General features: G+C 45.9%; 1 protein-coding gene and 1 pseudogene across 3 annotated transcripts in view; one reads left to right on the top strand and one right to left on the bottom strand.

Annotated features, from left to right (window-relative positions):
- Positions 1-6,827, bottom strand: part of LOC131481019 (striatin) — a 118,304-nt gene extending 111,477 nt beyond the window's left edge. For 2 of the 3 annotated variants that reach the window (XM_058668085.1, XM_058668087.1), the window contains exon 1: positions 6,441-6,827. In XM_058668085.1, the coding sequence (XP_058524068.1) occupies positions 6,441-6,674 (234 nt within the window). In that variant the 5' untranslated portion in view covers positions 6,675-6,827. The remainder of the gene's footprint in view (positions 1-6,440) is intronic. The other variant, XM_058668086.1, reaches the window with a different exon arrangement.
- A 1,091-nt stretch (positions 6,828-7,918) lies between these two features.
- On the top strand, positions 7,919-8,099 carry LOC118760790 (U2 spliceosomal RNA; annotated as a pseudogene).
- The last annotated feature ends 5,934 nt before the right edge of the window (positions 8,100-14,033 follow it).

Genomic DNA, 14,033 nt, shown 5'->3' with positions numbered 1-14,033 from the left:
ATGACATCTCTCCTTCTCTGTCACTCTGCCTTTTAAGTAAACAAATCTTAAAAAGATAAGAATGGTATCACTCTACTTAGCTCAAAATATTCCAGTGAGTGCCTGCCTTGCTGGGCTAAAATCCAAAATCCTCACAAAAAATAAGACTCGGCGCTTCTCTGACATCATTTCTTCCATTCCCTTCCTCTTCCAACCACATGCTCTTCCTCAAATACTGGAAGCCAGCTTCCTTCCTCCAGCTGCTCCCCTGCCAGAAGGCTCTTACTCTTTCTCAAACTTCACCTTTCCAGGTCTGCGCTCAGCTGGCACCTGACCAGTGAAGCCTCCCCTCCCCAGGCCACTCTCCTATGCACTTCCCTGCCCCAACTCTATCAGTGCCTCCCACCTTTCAACACCTTATCTATTGATTTGCCATTATCCATCTGCCCCCACAGTTCTGGTCCCCACCCCCCCACCCCCACCCCCCCGCAACTGTTTTATCTCCAATACCCAGAACAAGACCTGGCATGAAGTGAGTGCTTGAAAAATCTCTGCTGAATGAAAATACAAACCAGCAATGCCAAAACGCAGATTCCTAAACATTCCAGCACACAGCGCCCACACCACATGCCCTGAGCTACTCACCCTTCTCTACACAACTCTCGCATTTCCAGGTAATATCAGACCCTTCCTTGCTCCACGACCAGACCATCAAAAATCTGAGGCCGATCACTGTCATTTTCTACTTACATACTTATTTATACTCATCGTTCTTCAGACACGAAGCCTTAGGTTCTCACCTCAGAAAGTTTTTCCTTCCTGCTTTTCTGTTTTCACTCTTAGCTGCTTTACCACACCCTGAGAAAACCAAGCCCTTCCAACGGGAAATACTCTGAGCCTTCTACATGCGGACGCTCTATCATACTAACTAGACCCCACATTTCTTTAAAGGTTATTAGAACACATCTCACATACAGAAAATTTTTTCAATCATTCCTTTTCCAATTCCTTTCACAAATATAAAACTCAATAATGATCTTTCTTTTTCTTTCCTATGAACTGCCTATTCTCATCTGGATCTGAGCTGGGGGCGGGCAGATGAATATTATCAAAAGTACAGAGAGTCCTTTAATTAGACAGTCAAGCAAAAAATCGCAAGAATACTTCAGAAAGTGCAAGAGAAAATGGGATTAAAAATAAATTTATTTTAGTGCAAAATTTGCTTCAGTCCATGCAGTTGTTTCAGTGTGCATTTTCTAAAATCTCTTGTACCTACTATTCCAAAATTATTTCACATCAAAACAAATTTATTTTTTAATTATATTTTCAGCACACTTTTCCAAGTACCCTAGTCACTAACAAAGAAGCTTTTGGTACACTGTGGTATTCCCTTGTCCTCCAGATCTGAGGAGGGCAGTGCCCAAAGCCTGGGACGGTGAGAGCTGGGATTGGCTTTCGTAACTCTAACCTGGCAACCTGGAAGGAGCAGGACTGACAGGTTCCTGAAGGGACAAATTAGACCTAATCTTAAAGGCACTTTTGTTGACTTTGGTCTTAATGACTTTAGAGGAGATATAAAACTTAAACAGAATATCAACTGATCCACATTTCATTTTAACTCATCCAACTCTTGTTTCTTACTGGTTTCAACGAAATGAAGTGGAATTGTTAAATTTAGTAATCTGACACAAGGAAATGATTAATTTTTCAATTACATTAATAAGAGGGACAAAGATCATAGATTTTTTTTTGCAAAGATTTATTTTAAAAAATTCAGATATACACAGAGGAGGAGAGATAGAGAGGAAGATCTTCATCCGATGATTCACTCCCCAGGTGACTGCAACGGCTGGTGAACCAGGAACCAGGAATCTCTTCCAGGTCTCCTATGTGGGTGCAGGATCCCAAAGCCTTGGGCCATCCTCAACTGCTTTCCCAGGCCACAAGCAGAGAGCTGGATGGGAAGTGGAGCCGCTGGGACTAGAACTGGCACCCATATGGGATCCTGGCACGTTCAAGGTGAGGACTTTAGCCACTAGGCCTCACCGCCGGGCCCAGATCATAGATTATAAATCCAGTTCCTACAATACAGGTAATATATTTTCTTTTTTCTTTTTTTTTTGTTTTGTTTTGGTTTTTTTGTTTTGTTTTGTTTTTAATTGGAAAGGCAGATTTTACAGAGAGAAGGAAATACAGAGAGAAAATCTTCCATCCACTGGTTCACTCCCCAAGTGGCCCCCATGACTGCAACTGAACCAATCCAAAGCCTGGAGCTTCCTCTAGGTCTCCCACGTGGGTGCAGGGTCCCAAGGCTTTGGATCATCCTCTACTGTTTTCCCAGGCCACAAGCAGGGAGCTAGACGGGAAGTGGAACAGCCAGGACACGAACCCATATGGAATCCCAGAGCTTCCAGAGAAGATTCAGCCACTGGGCCATCACTCTGGGCTCCAATACAGGTAATATTTACCTTATTCAAATAATATGTAACTCATTTTTTTTAAAAGATTTATTTATTTTATTACAGCCAGATATACACAGAGGAGGAGAGACAGAGAGGAAGATCTTCCGTCCTATGATTCACTCCCCAAGTGAGCCGCAATGGGCCTATGCGAAGCCAGGAACCTGGAACCTCTTCCGGGTCTCCCATGTGGGTGCAGTGTCCCAATGCATTGGGCCGTCCTCGACTGCTTTCCCAGGCCACAAGCAGGGAGCTGGATGGGAAGTGGAGCTGCCGGGATTAGAACCGGCACCCATATGGGATCCCGGGGCTTTCAAGGCGAGGACTTTAGCCGCTAGGCCACGCCGCCGGGCCCTGTAACTCATTTTTTAAGCTTCTCTGTGGAAGCTTAATTTGTACAAAAATTAAATTGTATTAAAAAGGAACATTCAGGGGAAAATAATCAGCGTAGCCGTTAGAGCTGCTGATTAAGAATACCCACATCCCACAACTGAGTGCCCGAGTTCAAGTCCTGCCTTCCAGCTTCTGCATTCAGCTTCCTGTTACCACAGAACCTGGAAGACAGCAGGAAAGATTCAAACACTGGCTTCCAGCCACCTCCTGGGAAAATGTCCATTAGTTCTGACCCCAGGCCTTCAGCCCCTAAGCATCTGACAAGTGAGTCAAGTGGCTAGGAACTCACTCCCTGTAACTATCTCAAATAAACAAATAGATACATTTTCTTAAAAGTAGTGCCCTTGGGCTCGGCAGCGTGGCCTAGTGGCTAAGGTCCTCGCCTTGATCCCATATGGCCGCTGGTTCTAATCCCAGCAGCTCCACTTCCTCTCTATCTCTCCTCCTCTCAGTACATCTGACTTTGTAATAAAAATAAAATAAATCTAAAAAATAAAAAAATAAAAAAATAAAAGTAGTGCCCTTGATACATAAGCACTCCCAAAAAACCTACATTACATTTCACATATGTGAGTAAAAAACTGCAGACTGACAACCATCTCAGGTAAAGCGCAAAGCTGAAACATGACAGGAGTGAGCAGGTCGCAGAGCGGGTGGGAGTCCCACATTTCTACAGATACAAAGGTTAGCACCCACCACTCTTTCCTCTGTTTTTGATCAAATTCATGTAACTTCAATTCACTGTATTGGAAAACAAAATCCAAGAAGCCATATACAAAAATCATTTCCTTCAACTGTATAAAGTTAAAATTCAAATCTTAAGAGAGTGGTTTGTGGTACAGTGAGTAAAGCTGCTACCTGCAACACCAGCATCCCACAGGGGTGCTGGTTCAGGTCCAAGCTGCTCCACTTCAGATCCAGCTCCCCGGCTGGGAGAAGCAGTGAAAGAATGCCAAAACATCTAGGCCCCTTCCACCTCTGTGGGAAACACAGAAAAAGCTCCTGATTTTGGTCTGGCCCAGCCTGATCACAGCAACCATCTGAAGAGTGAACCAATGGATGGAAGATCTGTCTCCCCATCTCTCTCTGTGCGATTCTCTCAAAAAAACAGGTAAACTTTAATGAAAACACAGAGAGAGAGAGAGAGAGAGAGAGAGAGAGACGGGGGAGGGGAGTAAAGGAGTAGAGAAAGAGAAAAATAAAAAAAGGAAGGAAGAAAAAAGGGCTCAAAACTTGGGGTAGGCATGCAGAACAATGAGTTAACTTGCCTCTTGGGATACCAGCCCTCCCCTGGTTTCTAATTCAACCTCCTGCTCACACGTGTGTGATGTAGCAGATGATGCTCCAAATATCTGCGTCCCTGACACTTTTATTGGAGATTCAGAGATTCAGACTTCTGGTCCAGCCCTGGCTACTGTGGAAAGCTGACAAGTGAACCAGCAGATGGAAGAGCTCTTGTCTCTATCAAATATAACACAAAACAAACAATTTAAAAGAAAAAAAAAGTTGTTTTTTTTTTAAAGTCACATCTTGGGCTTCATGCAATAACCTGGTGGTTAAATCCTCACCTTGCATACATCAGGATCCCATATGGGCACGGGTTCATAACCCAGCTGCTCTACTTCCCACCCAGCTCCCTGCTTGTGGCCTGGAAAGCAGTCAAGGACGGCTCAAAGCCTTGGGAACCTGCCCGCCTGAGAGATCCGGAAGAAGCTCCTGGCTCCTGGCTGCAGGTCAGCCCAGTTCTGCCCTTGCAGCCGTATAGGGAGTGAACCAGCAGATGAAAGATCTTTCTCTCTGTCTCTCCTTCTCTCTGTAAATCTGACTTTCAACCAAAATAAGTAAATCTTTAAAAATAAGTAAATAAATAAAAAGTCACACCTTGTCTTTAACACCCCGCTTGAAGCTTGAAATCCACAAGCTCATTTATAGAATACACTGCTAGGAGGGTAAATAGAGTGTTGCGGACCACAAACCCATGGTTATTTCTCATGAGAAAATTTAGGAATATCAACAGAGCAGTTTTAAAAGCAACCTGACGGCAAGGATGGGAACACAGCCAAAGCACATAAATACGCAATGGTAGACATAGACAGACAAGAAAGTACAAAAACTATCCCTCTTCCCTCCCTTCCTCCTGCCAGCCAGCTCCTGGAGGCCTCTGCTGGCCAGCCACCCTCCCCAGCGCTCTACCCGATGCCCCGGTTTAGGTTTCCTCTCGGCAGGTGCCACCGCGGGCCACTGTGTCCCGCAGCTTCAAGTGCTGACTGAGCGCCTCCCAGCTACCCAGAAGCTCCTTGAGGGCAGAAGCCTCATCAGCTTTGCTTCTCCCCAAGACTGGAAACTCAGAGCTGGCCTTCAAGGAGTCTGTGCGGAATAAACCCGGGGTGAAGCGGCTGCCCCGAGAGGTTAAGGATCTCCCCAAGGTCACACAGCTGACAGCCAACTCAGCCTTCACTCTGACCCAAGCCACAAGAACCCCGTTTGCTCCTTCGACAGCCAGTGCCACTCCACCGAAGGAGTCTGCATCAGAGGTTTCCCCTCTCCTTCCTCAGGGCCAAAGAAATACTTGTTACAAACAACAACGGCAAGGGCCACCCACTGGGCAGCATTTCACTTCAAGTATTTGACAAACCAAAAGCCTCCTCCAATTCCTTCAGGGTACAGGATAACCCCCTGAGACAGACCCAACCCCTCCGTCTTTTCCATTACTCCTGAAACTGGAAGTTTAAACAACTGCCATAAAACCTACTTAGAACTCAGAATGCCCTGTTCGGTATCAGCTGGCTTCCACTCTCCTGAGCGCCCACAATCGCTCCTCTGTGCCCTTCCTCCTCCTTGATCTCCCATTCTGCAAGGTAACGATCCCAACAGCGCAGCCCTGGGGTTCCTTCGAAACTACAGCTCAATTTCACACACACAAAACCTGAAAATTCACTTTTGAGAAACTCTGGATTCTGGCAACAGGAACCATCAGTTCTTCACTTCAAATCCATGAACCCATGAACGTGGAATACGGAGTGGCGAGGAGGGTGGCCAGGAAGGGAAGAAACAGTCACACAAACAAAAAAGGGGGCTGGAGTTTCTGAGAACACTTTTGCCCAAAGTCAGCTTTCAGCCCACAGTCAAGGCCTGGCTGACACAACTTCTGCTGTCTTCTTTGATCGCCTTCCTGGCAGAGAGAAGCTAACTGCCAATACCTCCTGCCACGGGCAGACCTAAGAGGGGACACGCCGGCACCGGGGATGACTTGCTCGGGGTCTCCCCAAACTACTGTCAGCGCCGCCCCCCCTGCAAACTGCCACGGGAATGCCCTCCGAGATGCGGCGGCCAAAGAGTGGAACCAAGCCTGGCAGTTGCGAGTGGGAAAACAGCAAGACGGAAAAGCAGCGCGGACGGTAAACAAGGCGTCAGTGGTTGGGCAGACCTGGAGTGCTAGAAGTGGGGACAGCGACAGGCAGGGGTGAAGAGGCTCCGGAGGGTGGGACGGGCGCGAGCCACTGGGGAGGGGACGAGCGCGGACTGGGGGAGGGGGGCGAGGGTCCGGGGCGGGGCGGAAGGCGAGCCGAGAGGCGGGATGCCGAGGGCCACGGCCGGGAGGGTCCTTACCTGCAGCTCCGCCCGCTCCACCTCCCACTGGGCTCTCTCCACCTCGAAGCGGGCCCACTCGTGCTGCAGGAAGTGCAGGATCCCCGGGAGGCTGTACTGGGCTCGAGCCGCCCCCGCCGCAGCCGCCCCGTCGCCGGCCGCGGCAGCCTCTGCCAGAGGCCCGAGCCCCTTGGCACCGCCGGCTCCCGGGTGGTTGTTGCTGAAAAAGACGCCGGGACCCGCCTGCTCGTCCATGGCGGCCCGCAGGAAACCCGGGGAGCTGCCCAGGCGCCCAGCAGCGGAGGCAACGGCGGCAGCCGGCAGCGCCTCCTCCTCCCTCCGCCGCTCCCCGCCCACACCCCAGTCAGCAGGGAGCAGCGCCTGGGCGCGGGGGGCCGGCCGAGCCCGTGACGGGCCGGGAAATGGGTCAACTGCGGCGCGCGGGCGGCCCGGGGCTTGCTGGGAAATGTAGTCACGGGGCGGAGCGCGGGCCTCGGCGGCCTGTGGGGCTTCGCCTCAGCCCCGGGCGTGGCGGACGCCCCGCCTCCGGCCCGCTGCCGGGGCCCGCCCGCCCGGACGGGGAGCGCGGGTTTCCTCTTGCGCCGGAGGGCCTGGCGCGGGCCTGAGACGCTGGCTGCTCGCTAGCACGCGGAAGTCCTCGGGCGGCGGTCCCCGCGGCGCGCGAACATTCTCTCTCTCCTCTCCCTCTCTCTCTCTCTCTCTCTCTCACACGCTCGCGGAAGTTGTTACCACGGCAGAATGTGAAGCCGACACGCACATCGTGAGGGCTTCCTGGCCATTTTTGAAGAAGCCTTACGGTCGCAGGGCCGGGCTCTCCTGCCAGCCGCTTCGATCCTGTCCCCTGCGTTGCGACTTGGTGGTGTGTGACCCTCGGTCTCGGTCCACCGCGGCTGTGCGCGTGGTGGCCATAGCCCGGCCTCTCCCGAGGACGCCAGACCTGTTGCCCGAGGTGCCCCGTGTGACGAGCCCCGACGGCGCCCGCCCCCTGCGCTCTTGGCTGCGGCTCTCGGCTGCGCCTTCCACCTCTGAAAGCTGCTCCGCTGCCTTAAATCCCGCAGAAGTTCGCAGCCGGCAACTTGCTAGCTTACTCTCAGTTAAGTTTTTAACGCAGTTTGGTGGGAGAGACATTTCGATGGTCAGATATCCCGCATTGGGGATATAAAGATAGATGACACAGTTCTGTCAGGAAGGGGAGATTGACATATTTAATCAAGACTCCCCGTGCTTAAAGCTACACGACCTGAAAGAACAAAGTCTTGTTTTGTTTTTTGTTTTTCCTCCCTCTCCAGAGCTGTCTTATCAGGCACTTCTTGGCTTTCACGTGTCCGGTTCCCATTTTTTTTCCAGGGTTCACCAGCAAACTGGCAATGAAACCACCCCACCAAAGGCGCTACCACGTCCTTCCCGTGAAGTGACATCTCTAAATGTTTTCCTTCTCTGATGTCCCTGATTTTATATCACTTTAAATTCGCACTCTAGTTGCTTCTCAGCCTTTTGGCCAAAATCAAGTGTGGTATCTGTTCAGTTTAATATCTGATGCGTGCTCTATCCAAGGACATTAAATGGATTTTTGAAACTAGGAGTTGGAACAGGAGCTTGCTCCAACCACTCCACGCATCGACCTGGTATTGTAGTACCGCCAGGAACGGTGCACCAAAAATAAATAAATAATTTGCACTCTAACATGGAGAAAGGAAGGCATTTGAAATATATATATATATAGTTACATATATATACATAGATAACAACGGAAAATGAAAGGCACAATAACATCACTCAAACAAATTCTTTATTATCCTTCGGTTGGGCCCGGCGCGGTAGCCTGTCGGCTAAAGTCCTCGCCTTGAACACACCAGGATCCCTTATGGGCGCTGGTTCCAATCCCAGCAGACCTGCTTCCCATCCAGCTCCCTGCTTGTGGCCTGGGAAAGCAGTGGAGGATGGCCCAAAGCCTTGGGACCCTGCAGCCATGTGGGAGACCCGGAAGAGGATCCTGGACGAGGCTTCCGATTGACTCAGCTCCAGCCACTCTTTGTATGTTGGACTTTCCAATGAAAAATAAAATAAATCTTAAAAAATTAAAAAAAAATAATCCTCCAGTTGTTGGGGTACATTTCAGGATATCAGTCCTGAGGCACATGGGGGAAAAGAATGTAAAGATGCATGCTGGTGAGTGACATGTTGGGAAGGACATCCTGTCCTCTCTCCCCTCCCCCCTGCCATGACTCCTTTTGGAAAGGACAGGAAACACATTGTATCTGCTCTGGTTGCAAAGAAAAGTGGCCAGCTCACTTCGAGCTGCTCAATGTGTCTGCCTCATGAATTCATTCTTTATTACCACTGAGGTTGATGCAGGCCTGGCTGCACTGCCTATGTCATAAATTATTTGGGCTATAAGTATCCCTTGAGATACAGTCCAAGCCTCCCATTTACAGCTCAGAAAAACTGAAGTGCAAAGAAATGTGAACTCGTCCACAGTGAGGCCTTGAATGAGTGGATGAGCATGCAGATTTCCCGAACTCCTCATTAACAGGTTGATTCTTCTCTTTCTTTTGTGGTTTTTCAAGAACTCATTCACATTCCATAGAATTGATGCTTTGTGTCATGAAACCCTTCTGTACACCAAAACATTAAGATGGATTTTGATAAGATAAAAATATGAAGAAATAAATACACCTTTTTCTTTTTCCCAAAACTTTCATACGTAATGTTTCTTCTGTAATTTACCAAAAAAAAAAAAAAGATTACTTTTTAAAAGAAGACTTTCCTTTATGGATCTTTTACTTTAAAATGCTTACGAGAACACAGACCATGAATCTCAAAATTTCCTCCTGTACCAAATGAGCTTCTGAAATTGTCAGTTTTTGAATTGCCAGTTTACTAGTGATTTATGGTCAGTGTGTGTGCTCATCTGTCTTCTACTTTTTCTGTATTCAGCATGAATTGCTTTGGACACTTTATCTTCGGAAAAGCTCACAAATTGTGAACTTTCACAAACTAAACCCTTCCAGGTAACCCTAACTTGGATCATGAAACAGAATGCGATGGGACCCCAGAATCTCTCAAATGCACCTTCTCAATCTCTGTGCTGTCTTAGGACTTCAAAAAAACTTCTTTTTTGCTGAAAAGATAACTAGAAAAGACATGATATTTTGCAATTAATCAGACCTAAATTTTATTCCACATACTACAATTTCCCAAATATAGAAATCTCATGAAAATGTATTTTTAATGCTCAATTTCTTCATGTTTAATATATAAAGATATATGTTCCTTAAACAGCCACTCTGTATAAGTACATGAGAGAAGAAAGACAAAACTTCTTAGCAAAGAACTCGGCATATAACGTATACCAAATATTGACCGCTGTTATGATAATAGCGTTGACAAGATAACCGAAATGATACATGTTAAAAAAAACCATATAAGAGGCTCACTTCTCATCCCCTATTCAGAATTTTAACATAGACAAGATAAACTTTAAAATCTTTTTAAACAAAAAGCAAAACAAACAAACAAATTTATCAGCTTAATGTTTAAACCTAACCAGTAAGTCTCAAACTTCAAGGTGTTGCTGATTTCCTGGTCTTTTAATTTTATCATTAGTAAGGCTTGTGTGATATAAAATAGGGTTTCCTTCCTGAGAACACAGTGATGGTTGAAACCCTGATGTGTACGCCTAGGTTCTTCGGTGTATATTATGAAATGCTCCAAGGTTATTTAGCGAATAGGAGCCTTTGTGATTTGTGTGATTCATGGCATGTATGCTTTGTGGAATGGGAATTATAGCTATACCCCAAAAGATGGAGACTTCGTTGGCTCTTTCTTTGTATTTTTCCTTTAAGAAAAGAGGTTATTTTTCTAAAACTGCCCAAAATGACCGGCTATTTGCATCTCCAACTCTTCTAACTGCTCAAAGAAAAGGCTTCAAATTGAATTTGATGGCTCTTTCAGAATTCTGGCCAGAAGAGAAAGAAAGGGCTGCTTGTTTGGAGCGAGGCCTTCCCAAGGCTGAGGGGAGCTTTAGGGAACAGGACTGTGCAGAACCGCTCCTCTCCTGCCAGCCGCGCGCCCGCCTGGCACCCCCAGCTCACTGGCCTGGGCTCTGAGTCGGCCCTGCTTCCTCCTGCCTGTGGCTCTGTCTGCCTCGCCACCAGCGCCAGCCTCCCTTGCTGCCTGCGTGTGTAATTCGGGTTAGGAAAACAAGACAATAGCAGGTCACAAATGGAGAACTTCTATTTGAGACTGTTCAAGAGTTTAGATCACTGTTACATGACAGGATGGGAAAATAGCCTCTATTTGTTGCTAATAGCATCACCATTGCTATTGGTATTGTTACTGTTATTAGCTTTTGGAAGAATATGATTGAAGTTGCTTATATAATTTTAAAAGAGCCAGTAAGGTATAGCCTGGGGCATCCTGTATTGGAGTGCCTGGGTACCAGGTACAGCTCTGCTCCCCAGTCTAACTTTTGGATAGTTCAGCTGCATTTTGAAGCATTTTTTTTTTTTAATTTGCTTGAAAGGCAGTCAACGAGACAGAGACAGACACTGCAAAAGGCCAAACCCAGGAGTCCTGCACGCCACCTGGGCCTTGCATCTCCTGCGTAGGTGGCAGCGACCCTACTTCTTAGGCCATCATTCAACACCTTTCAGCTGTGTTGGCAGCAAACTGGAAGAGAGAAGCCAGGTAACAGGGAGTCATGCAGGAGGATCATCGCAGCGGCACTTCAGCCACCGCACCCCAACACTCACAGCTTCTGCCGTTTTTCTGTTTTAAAATCTCTAGCTGATGGTATGATGGAGCTTTCAATTGACTGGGATAATACTCTGCTAGCTCTGTCTTCAGACCAGAGAGGGTATACCTAAGAAGACGTTGAACTTGACTGGACAATAAGATGCTGGACTCTATGTTTGGTGTATGCTTGCAATGGGGGAATCTCAACTGAACTTGAGCTGTGGTTATGCAACAAGGTGGAGGAATCCACCATGGTGGGAGGGTTTGGGGAGGGGTGGGAGAACCCAAGTATCTATGTAACTGTGTCACATAATACAATGTAATTAATGAAGTTAAATAATAAAAAAAAATAATAAATTAAAAAAATAAAATAAAATAAAATCTCTAATGTTGAAAACTTGACTCATAACTCGTTGGTTCCTTTCCATATCTAAGGTGTCCCTATTTCTAAGCCAGGAACTGAAGTTCAAATACTTAATGTAATCTTCAGGGTATAAAAATAACTCTGTGTGTGTGTGTTTAAGGACATTTTTATAAATACGTTTTTTTCCTGCTGACAGTACAATGGAGGCACACGTGTTCCCAGGTTGAGCCAATTTTCTGCTATTAAACAACCCATCTTGATTTAGGTTTCAATTGCTCAGAATAGCTCCTCCTCCCCAAAGTCTCACCTGGCATTCTTCAGACATAAATTAAGTTGGTTCTCAAAAGAATTATAAAATGATATATTGTAAAAAAAAAAAAAATTTTGGACAAGCATGAGAGTGTAAAAATCTGGGAAATGTGCCATGAAAACAAAAAAGCTGAATGAATTTGAAGATACTCAGTGCACTTTTAATTTTTGAAAATCCATGCTTTTACTCCTACTTTTAGCAGCAGGAGTGAAGCTACTTTGCACATACTGCGTTTCTCTCCCTCTATTCTGCAGGCCTTCAATATGTTTCTGTTGTTCAATATGTGTTCATTATAGTATATGCTGCTGTTCTGTCATGGAAAATTCTACCGTTATCAGTGTTACCTCCTTTCCCAGATTTCCCCTTGGTGGCAGAACATGAAGTAACAGGAGTAGGAGGGTAGGAGTGGTTTGAACCAGGCTTATATGCATGTTCACATGAATTCATAATATGTAACACTATGACCAATAAGCTGATTGTATTCAAACTTATAGAGTCCATACACACAAATTCATTATTAAAAAAGATGATTTACGATATGATTCTTAGTACATGACAATAATTCGTACTTAATTAGTACTGCAATATTTTTATGAAAATGTAACCAGACTAAAACATGAAGGGGAACAGGACTCTGGTGTTGTGGCACAGTGGATTAAACTGCTGCTAGCACTATTGGGCATCCCATATCAGAGCATCAGTTTGAGTCCTGGCTGTTCCACTTCCTATTCAGTTCTCTGGCCCTGCTCCTGAGAAGGCAGTGGAAGATGGGCCACGTCCCTGGGCCCCTAACATCCATGTGGCCGACTCAGATGGAGCTCTGGGCTCCTGGCTTCAGCTTGTTAAGTCTGGTTGGTTGTCAGGCAAATAAAGAGTAAGACTAAAGTAATAATTATTATTTTACAACTGAGCATTTACTCCAGAAAACAAGGCATCTTTACATGCACTAATTCAGTTATCGCAAAGTTGCTGTGAAATATAGACAGATGAGGACAATACTATAGGTGCTGGTGTGAGATAAAATGAGAGGGTGAGACAGGCAGGGGAAGGTTATGCCGGGTTTTTAGAATCATATTCAGAAATTGCTCCTGATGCTCAATCAACTGATGAGTTTTCAACAGGAGACCATTTCATTTCCAGAGGACAAATACATATTTTTAGGCAAAATTATTATTATTATTATTATTATTATTATTATTATTATTTTCTAAGGGAAAGGCAGTAGTTCATAACCTTTTGCCAGCATTCGGTCATTTCATCCACAGCTACTCTATGAGATTTAGTCATCCTTCTCTTACAGATTAGAAACTAAAAAGCGGAAAAGTGACTTGCCCAGGGTTACACAGGCTGTAAGTGTGACAAGAGTCAGATTGTCACCTTGGCAATCTGACCCTACCATCCACACCCTGAACCGCTTTACTGAACACAAGCCCTTCTATTTATGATGGAGATGTATCCCAGTAGCTACTTTAAGTGGGAAGTACTATTAATTTGGAAATGTGTTTACTTACATTGATTGAAGTTAACAAACATCCTTGCATATCCACACAGCACCACGGACTAGGAGCCATGGCCACTGCTTTGTGCCACAAAACAAAATGGAACTACTTATTGTTAGCCTAGACAAAGATAAAAATCCAAAATATGGGGTAGTTTCTACTGAGGCAGCTCCTGACATCTGGCTTCAGATTGGCTTAGCAGCAGCCATTGCAGCTATTTGGGGTGTGAACCAGCAACAGAAGATATTTCTGTCCTCTCTATAAATCTGCCTTGCCAATATAAATAAATAAATCCTTTTTAAAAAAAGATATATGGGAGGTTGTGATAGGATATTGAGGAGACTTGTCAATGAGCTAAATATAATGAGAAAGTTAGAAGTACCAGCACTATCAACCAAAGTGGATTTTTCAAGGAACTGGATAAGAGAGTTGAGCTGCTTCTGGGGGAGATTATGGGCTCAAAGGCATGTTTTCAATAAATAGGTGAAGAGTTCAGTCTTAAATTAATTCAATTTGCAAGCTGACACACCCCATGAGTCAGGAGTTATATGTGTAAATCTGCTGAGCAGAGAGACAAAGGTTTCAGACAGCCCCAAGGAGGAGTCCTTACGTCATACCTCATACCGCTCCTTACCGCTCCTTGTCACAAGATATGATTGCCGTATTGTGTAGGCAGAATGTAA

This window comes from Ochotona princeps, chromosome 8 (genome assembly GCF_030435755.1).
Source record: "Ochotona princeps isolate mOchPri1 chromosome 8, mOchPri1.hap1, whole genome shotgun sequence".
NCBI lineage: Eukaryota > Metazoa > Chordata > Mammalia > Lagomorpha > Ochotonidae > Ochotona > Ochotona princeps.
The sequence above is the reverse complement of the archived record's forward strand: the minus strand, read 5'-3'. Positions and strand labels throughout refer to the sequence as shown.